The sequence below is a fragment of the Gekko japonicus genome, unplaced genomic scaffold (genome assembly GCF_001447785.1).
Source record: "Gekko japonicus isolate JY-2015 unplaced genomic scaffold, Gekko_japonicus_V1.1 scaffold702, whole genome shotgun sequence".
NCBI lineage: Eukaryota > Metazoa > Chordata > Lepidosauria > Squamata > Gekkonidae > Gekko > Gekko japonicus.
The window spans coordinates 53,494-62,322 of record NW_015175377.1 but is presented as its reverse complement, the minus strand read 5'-3'; the positions used below and the strand labels follow the sequence as shown (position 1 = coordinate 62,322).

Below are 8,829 nucleotides of genomic sequence, written 5' to 3'. Positions count from 1 at the left end.
TTCTTGAAATGCTTTTATTCAAACATGGTTACAAAACATTCAAGAGGTATGGTCACTCCTTACGGCAAAACAAGGTTCCTTTTACTGAAAGGTAACAAAATATTTCTTACAAATATTCCTCTTGCAGAACTCCAGGTGCAGGTCTTGTGACAGTCACTTGATATTCTTGGGATACCGCAGAAATGTTAACTATCAAAAGCTTTTTACAATATCTGGTATAGTCATTTTTGTAGCATCTGTTTCATCAAGAAAACAGAACATACATTTCCTTCCATATCCATGTTTAAAAAACGAAACTAATTTCTCAACTTTTCAAGCTGTGCAAAGGCCAACACCACCTTATTTTTTATGCCTTTGTGGGAGTGGATCGGATCCACCCACCCAGACTCCTCCATCTACTTGGAGCCAGTAGAGAGCAGAGCGATCAGTCCGGACGAAGCGCTGATGGAGAGAATGTAATTTCTGGAGGGGGAGGCATGTCAAGGATGAAAAACCCCAGACACCGAAAGGGAAAAGAATATTGGCCCACACTCACCACCTATTGGGATTGCTATACCCTTAGAAGGTGGCCCCGTAATTGGCAGCCCCAGAACCAAAGCCAGTCTCTGTAAGACAGTACAGCTTGGATCCACCACGAGTTGTCACGTCTGGGGTGGGAGAGCATTCTCATTGGTTCCCCTTTCCTTTGACTCCTTATGCTTTTCCTGGGGATCTTCCACCCTCCAAATGCAGTGCTTCACAGGTCATTTTGGACTGGAGGCAGGAGGCAGGAAAGTCCCATTCTATGAACAGAAATCCCATCTACAAAAATCTGCTGTTGCATCCAGGCCACTATACGAACGAAGAGGGAAGTGAAGCAGAGGGACTGACCGACACACTCGTTTTGAGAAGATGGGCCACCCACCCTGCCGTCTCCTTCACTGGCCCAGCTGTAAAATTAGCTGCTCTCCAGCACCCAACAGCCCAGTCCTACAGGCCCAATTAAGCAATGCACCTCTGCAGCTGAAAGGCAGGCTCTCCCTGCTGGGGGACCCACCGAACAGCCTCCCTTACCGATGAAAACAGGCTGACAGGAACCAAAAAGTGCCACGTTAAGCTGCACCCGGAATGAGGTTTTTATGTGTGTGCATACCTGCACATTCTGGTAAACAGACCCCAGCCCAGAGCAGCTGTGTCATCATGCAAAGGTGGGGGTGGTGGGGTGGTTAAGCAACCGAGCCTCAAAAAGGCAGCTGCTGTGCCCAGGCTTCACTCATTTCTTGCAGCAGCTCTAGACCTGTTATACAGGGATCTTCATGAAAGATCTGCTCCAAAACAGGAACATTTGAGCGATCACTCGCATACGAAATTCACTCACCCTATGGATGCAGTTTCATTCTATAACTGGGGAAACGAATTGGACGGGGCAATCTCTAACTTCAGTTACACCCTTCTGTACCCATCAACTTCAATGGCTTAACTTTAAAATATTTTATTTAAGGTATTTTGGGGGGGGTCCACGTTCCCATGTGATAACCCCCCTCAACAGCAAGTTGTAATTCAGTGCCCAGCTTCTAATTTAGGTAAGAAGCTTTACTGGTCCACTCCTGTCCACATTTCCCAGGTGCCACTAAGGCCCCATTCTTGATGCCTGCTCTGCTTCTATTTGGCTCCTTCCTCCCAACAGCTCCAGTCAGCCCAGACCCCATCCTTTAGGAGACTACCGCAGGCTGTACAAAGGCAGAAGGCATTTCTGGGAAACTACATAGCCGCAGCAGCTGAAATAGGATGCAGTTTATCAGGAAAAAAAATACTTCTGGGAAAATAAGACCAGAAATGTGAGAACTAGGAACCTATTCCTATTATTCTTAGTCATGAGATGGATGAACGGTGGATTGAAGAGCTCTTTGCTTCTGCTTTTCCCTGTAGGAGGTAGCTCGGCTCACTGGCCAAGGCCTCGCAGTGCCAATTTTGCATAATTACAGTGACAAGGACAACTTGTTTGTTCCTGGAGCTGCCTGAGTCAACCTGTGCTGGTACTATAAGGGTTACGGGCCCTGCAGTTCTGTCCATTACAAGAATCTAAACAGGCCACATGCGAGGCTTATGTAACCCATCCTAAGAGTCCTCTGCACATCTGGGGGGAGAAAGGATACACGGTGGGATTGAAGTTCTTCAGCACAAAGAATGAGGCGATGACAATGAAGACCAGAAAGAGAGTATTGTTGTAGAAGATGGAGAACGTGGTTGCTTCATAATCTGCCACTTCGTTCTTCTTCCACAAAATTCTGCAAACAGAAGAGGCATCTTCAACCCTTTCCAGGCTAATAACAAATGAGGTGCACACCAATTCTTTGCCGGCGGGAATCGTTTCCCATTCCCACCCAAATTAAAAAGATACAGATACATATCCCTGATGAGCAAAGTTTAATACACTTAAATTGGATTTTCTGTGCAGCCAGTTCAGCAACAAAAAACAAAACAGGCGATTCCAGGCTTTGCTCTGAGAGAACAAGCAAAAGCCTGCAACAGTGCCCTCCTATGCAGAGTTACTCCAGTGTAAGCCTACTGGTCTCAATGGCCTTAGGCTGGAGCAGCTCTGCACAGGATAGCCCTGTTAGAGCACCGTCCCCACCTTGGCTCCTGAACTGTACAGGAGAAAGGTGGGCAAGATAAATCTTCCAAATAAATAAATCCAAGCAGAGCTATATCCTTCTAAGAGGGTAAACTCTGCTTAGGATGGCACCATTACTAGTCACCGAACTTGCACTTACATGGGTCAAGGAAACAAACTCACGTAGCCCGGGATTTTTACCAGCTGTTATTTACTGAAAGCTGACTGGCAGCAGAGCTGGGTTCCCCAAAGTAGACAGACTGCGCCACTCTTCCGAGGGTTCTGTTTTGCACTGTTAGGTCCATTATCATCTCTCAAAGGGGCACAAACCCCGGTTTTAATAAAGCAAGACGAAGCTTTGCGCTCGCAACTGCAGACATTCATGAAGAATGAGAAGCTTAGCTTCCAGGGGGTGATGACTGCCCACAAGTCAGCAGGGATTAGCAAGTGTGCTGCTGAGAAACTCTTTTGAAACAACAATCGCTTCAAGAAATGTACTCCTAATGCAGCAACATTCACAAAATGGGGGATGAGCGACAAGCCTACGCAAGTACTGCTTTCAGAGGAAAGAGGTTGCAGCTCAAATTAAGGCCCAAGTGACACTGAAAACACTGCTGGACGGAGGCAACAGAACCCCGCAAAGCCAGGTAAGCACAAGAGGGTGGGAATCAAACCAGCTGCCAGCCAACACAAAACCCTCCTGAAGAGAGGGATGGCGTTTAGATCCCCCGAGAGACCGGCCCAGGACGTTACCTCTCATCTTTCTCCTTACGTGACATCTTCCTGTTGTCTGCCTCAGACAGCTTGCGAGTGACTTCCTTGGAAACGGCATCTTCCCTCTTCTGAGCGACTCTGCAAAGGAAGGAATTTACATGCCACATTTTAGGGGAAATAACCAGCTTCCAGGGCTGCAGCTGTTTCCATAGAAGGCCTTCCTTTATTTATTTATTTTTAAGCCCCCAGAGGGGATTTTTAATTATTTTTTATACAACTACAAAACTAACACAGAAAAAAGGGAAGGGAACTACATTTACAGGATAAAGTAAAGAAACCCACTACTACCTAAAAACCCAAGAGAGGAGATCATCAATAGCTTAGTTACATCAAGTCTTCCCTTCTTTTAGGTCATTATAAACTGAGTCAAACATTTGTAGTACTTTTTACCCTATTTCTTTAAATCTTAAACTTAACTGTCTAAGAACAGTACCCCCCAATCATCCCATTTCAAAGTTCTCAAAGGCACAAATCAGAGTCCTTCAGCCTTCTCTTCTCCTTTCCCCATCCCTTCCGCAACTTGTAAGGACTTTTTGGGGCTGCAGCCCCTTGCTCTGCCAGAGAGTCCTCTCCAGAAGAACCCGAGTCCAGCTCGCCACTAGACTTACTGTCCCCTTCTTTTTTTCCCATCCTCTAGCCTTCCCAACTGGACCCTTAGAAATTCCCGAGCTTTCAGAACAGAGTCAATCTTTTCTTTTTTATCCTTGATTTTGAAGGTGACGCCTTCTGGAATTAGGCATTTATATCCAATTGAATTTGTCTGAAGAAAAAGCACGAGATCTTTATACTTCTTTCTCCGTTGTCTTATTTCAAATGGAATGTCTTTTAAAACTCTTAATGGCATTCTCTCCCACTTTCAGGGATATTCCAGAAACTGCTTTCAGGATTGTGTCCCTCACATGCCTTTTCGAGAATCTTACGACAATTATTTGTTTCCTTTCCAGCTTTTGCACTTTTTTCTTCACCTTTTGGGTCGTTGCATCCATTTCATTCACCTTCTCAGTATTTTGTTTCATCATTTGCAAAGTCTCATTTATCTGATTTTGCTGAGAGGTGATACATTGTGTCATTGTTGACATTTATTCCTTGAAGTTATTCAGCTGTTCCAGCAGGGGGTGCAGGATTCTGCTATGGTCTTAGCCAACTCACTGGTAACTTCCGGTTTCGGGCTCTCAGTCCCTTTCGGTTTCAAAAAAAATTATTTGTCCTTCTTCCCCGCCATCTTTATCGTTTGTTTACTTTCGCAATTTTTTTTAAAGTCTCTGAATGTGTGCTTGAACGCTTGAACTCGCTTTGGTAAGTACTTCTAGAGTTTCCTTCGCGTTTTCTTCCACTCCCCCCCTCAAAATCTCAAAAGTTCATGCACATGGGAGGCGTCCCTCCCCCGCTCGCCTTTTTCCCGTTCAGTGGGGTGGGGTGGGAAGCTATCTTTTTCCTTTACAGATGCTTTAAAACTGACTCACATTCATAATTGGTCTTCCGACCTCGCTTTCGGCTTCATTTCTGATGCTCGATCTCCTACGCTTGCCCCGGTCGGCGTCACATAAGTCTATTCGGTCTCTCAGCACGGAGAACCGTCGGAACGAAGAGGCACCTCAATTCTCTGGCATTCCGCCATTGAAGAGGCAACCTCTTATAAGTTCCATGGCCAGGGTCCCTTTGCCGGGTCCCTGGGGGGGTTAACGAGCCTGCTCACCCCCTTCTTGAGCTGGAGCACAGCTTCACCCCCAGGAGGTCCGGGAGGTGAGTCTGCTAGCGCGCCGCCATCAACCGGAAGTCTCCATAGAAGGCCTTCCTGAAGCACCAAGATGATTACCACAGGAGTGCCTCCCTTTTTGCATTTTAGTAAATTTTACAGGAACAGGATTATTGCCTGCCCCGAGGGCTAAAGAAAAGTGAACCAATTATCTAACTGCTTACTTGTGCTTAAGAACAAACTTTACGTTCTTGTAGGCAAAAGCAACCAGATATGTACTGACAAGGGTCATCACACTGTATAGGACTGCAGACTGAACAAGGTCCATATGCCATATCCGCCAGTACAACCCTATGGAGAAAAAAATACAAAACATTACCATTTCCTATTAATTCAATGCCAGAAAGGTTAGCAAAATCAGACATCTTTCAGTGAGTTTTCCCAACTTTCCATAGAAATAACACATTCAGTAGTTATATACTCTAACATATACAGGCTCCTACGGTCCTGGGCATCAACAAGATTTGAAAAAAATGAGTGTTTTTTTAAAGACTTAAGAAGTAATGTAATGCAATGTTCGTCACAAAGTATGGCACAATTTTGTTCTTCTGTGGGCTGCTTCCAAAATGTCAAAACAGGTTTAATCTCTGTAAGGAGTGTATGAACTGCCAATCCAGCTCAGACAGCAAATCTGTAATTATAAAAGTGACAGCGGGTGAAAAGAACCACCTTTGTGATTAGATGAACTCATGGATAGATTTGCTTGTTTCATTATCTACATATGCATTGGCTACAGACACACCAGGCTTCCATCCTAAAATGGTTCCCTTGGGAACCTTACACCACCATTTTAAACCCTTATATAAAATCAAACAATGCATCCAAAGTCATAATGAACAGCCTCTTAACACAATTAACTAACAGCAGTTTTATTATTTATTTAGTACATTTTTATTTCATACTGCCTTCGAGGAATTCAGAGTGACATACTTCATACGGCCATTCTCTATTTTCTCACAACCACCCTGCGAGGTAGGTTAGGCTGAGAGTGTCTGAGTGGCCCCAGGTCACCCAGCAGGCTTCCACAGCAGCATGGTGATTTGAAACTGGCATTGCATGGCCGCTGTCCAGTCCCTGCCATTTCCACAGACCTCAGGTCCCAGAAAAGACTGTTCTCTGTGTATGGAGAGCCACTGCCTACCACGATAGACAATCCTGAACTACATGGCTCCCAAGGGTTCCCAGTGATCTGATTCCATGAAAACTAGCTGTGTATGTTTCAATTTTCTAAATTACCATGGATATACATAATGCACACAGCTGATTTTGACTTTTTTAAAAGAAACTTAAACCACAATCAACTAGCATGGTAATACACAGCAAAGGAATAGTAATGCCATCTAGTGGTGTATTAAAGAATTCATTTTCCTTCTTTTTGTTCTGCCTTTAAACACCACTAAAGTGGTAAGAGTCAGTTTGGTGTAGTGGTTAAGTGTGCGGACTCTAAACTGGGAGAATGGGGTTTGATTCCCAACGCCTCCACTTGCACCAGCTGGATGACCTTGGGCAAGCCATAGTTCTGGCACAGCTGTTCTTGAAAAAGAGCCGTTTCTGTCAGAGCTCTCTCAGCCCCACCTACCTCACAGGGTGTCTGTTGTGGGCAGGGGAAGGGAAAGGGAAAGGAGTTTGTAAGCCGCTCTGTGACTCCTTCAGGTAGTGAAGGGTGGGGTATAAATCCAATCTCTTCTCTTCTTCTAAAGTTATACCAGAACAACATTTTTGCCACTTGCAAAATTTTATTGTATTAGTTTATACAAAAACTTCAACAACAAAAAACACCATGGCCAGCTTCAACAGAACTGAGCCAGAACACACCATTTCTGCTTTTCCAGAAAGCACACACTCCTTTCCCACTTATGCCCATTTCCCCCTAAGTTACTCTAACACAGACACATGCAGGTTGGCCTGTATTTCAAAACAAGAGTGCATATTCTGTGCATATTTGGTTGCAGGACCAACCCTTGGCACAGACTATCTCAGAGAAAGGGACTGGAAAAGCTCTCTGCTGCAAACACTTGAGACAGAATCTGTCTAGACCGGCTAGACCGGAACTGAAATGTTTTACTGCAGGCCTGGCTATCCTCAGAAACTAGCTGGTTAGAGAAAGACATCCTATCTCCATGTGAGACATGGAGACCTCTGAACAGAAAGGGATGCCAGATTATATATGCAATATTTGATCTTCTATTAGATCTAGGGACAACCAATCTGGTGTAGTGGTTAAGAGTTCTGGGCTACTTTCTGAGAGACCCAGATTCAAATCCCCACTCTGCCATGAAAGCTTGCTGTGCAACCTCGGCTCAGTAACGTTCTCTCAATCTAACCTACCTCACAAGGTAGGTGTGACAATCAAATTAAGGAAAGAAGAATTTAAGACACTTTGGGTCACCATTGGTAAGAAAGGCAAAGCATAAATTATGTAAAAATAAATAGCCCTAAGTAGCACAACATACAAATGGGATCCTGCAATCCTCACAAAACTTATGAAAGTGAGATGTACTGTGGGCCTCTGCAAATTTCTTGGTCAGCTCTTCGGCATCACCTATTACCAGGGCTTATAAAAAGGCGATGCTGGGGACTGAACAGGGTTGCCAACACTGGGTTAGAAAATTCCTGGAGATTTGGGAGATGGAGCCTGGAGAGGGCACAGTTTGCGGAGGGACCACAGCGGGGCACAGTGCCATAGAGTCTACCCTCCAAAGCAGTCATTTCCTCCCGAGGAACTGATCTCTGTTTGTCTAGAGATCTCCTGGCCCCATCTGGAGGCTGGCAACGCTAGGATTAAAGCTGGGATCTTTACAGTGCAATCCTACGAACACTTTACAGGAAGTAAGCCCCACTGAATATCCTGAATAGGATTCTGAGTAGACCTCTTTAGGCTTGCTGTCTAAATATGCCAAGCAAGCGCTCTACTGCTGAGCAAAGCCGTACCAAACAGCCCCCCCCCCAAAAAAGGGAGAGGGTGACAGGTGACCAAGCTTCTCCCATTCATTCTTCTTGCCCTGCCCAGCCGTGCCTGCTCCCCCTGCCTACTCACAAATGGGAATAGCAGATACGATGAAGGCGTTGCCGAAAAACAGCGCCGAAGACTTGGCCGAGAGATTGCGGCTAAAGTCTTGCAAGAGCAGCTCCTCCTCAGACTGCTGCCGAGCCCCGCCGCCGCCGCTGCCGCCGCCGCCGCCGCCCTTGGGAGCCATCGCCGTCTCCTGTAGCTGCTGCTTTCCACACTGACCCAGCGGGCGGAAAGAAAGACACACGCTGACCCCGCGCGGCTTCCGTACAAGCCAGCCAGTGTACACGCAGCACAAACCATAAAGACAGGACTTCCGGCGACTCGATCTACGAGTCCTTCCGATGTCTCGACACGCCTTCCCTCCCCCTTTTTTTCTATGGGCAGAATGGATTTTAGAATGTCGGATTTATTATTGTGAGATTTTTTCAAAAAAAAGTGGCTTTTATAAAAGCCCTGAAAGGCAAGAAACGCTTCAGCGGAAAATATAACTTCCGGGTCAGCAAACCTTCGCTGACGTGTCGTAGGATGAGAAGGAAGGGAAGGGAAGGGGCGGCACTTATCGAGCAGACGCGGGTTGAGGGGTGTGGAAGTGGCGTCGGAGAAGCGGGGCACAGAGCGAAGGCGTGTTTTGGTCATGAGTTCGAAGTTCCGCCTGGTTGAATTAGTGACGATCACTAGGCAAGAATGTGGCTG

The 8,829-nt window shown here is 45.9% G+C and overlaps 1 protein-coding gene across 1 annotated transcript; it reads right to left on the bottom strand.

The window, feature by feature from the left end:
- Nucleotides 1-8,430, bottom strand: SSR3 (signal sequence receptor, gamma (translocon-associated protein gamma)). The gene is made up of 5 exons (XM_015425545.1): nucleotides 8,161-8,430; nucleotides 5,288-5,414; nucleotides 3,347-3,445; nucleotides 2,136-2,267; nucleotides 1-462 (listed from the first exon to the last, which is right to left on the bottom strand). The coding sequence occupies exons 1-5, from the start codon at nucleotides 8,318-8,320 to the stop codon at nucleotides 396-398; spliced, it is 585 nt and encodes a 194-aa protein (XP_015281031.1). The 5' UTR covers nucleotides 8,321-8,430; the 3' UTR covers nucleotides 1-395.
- Nucleotides 8,431-8,829: the final 399 nt, after the last annotated feature.

Bases quoted from the DNA above. Each gene is read 5' to 3' on its own strand.
- SSR3 (XM_015425545.1), bottom strand. From the start codon at position 8,320: ATGGCTCCCAAGGGCGGCGGCGGCGGCGGCAGCGGCGGCGGCGGGGCT. The intron at 5,415-8,160 runs GTGAGTAGGCAG...TTTTCTCCATAG, and splicing joins CGTATCTGCTATTCCCATTT to GGTTGTACTGGCGGATATGG. The intron at 463-2,135 runs GTATCCTTTCTC...CTCCCCCTCCAG, and splicing joins AAGAACTTCAATCCCACCGT to AAATTACATTCTCTCCATCA.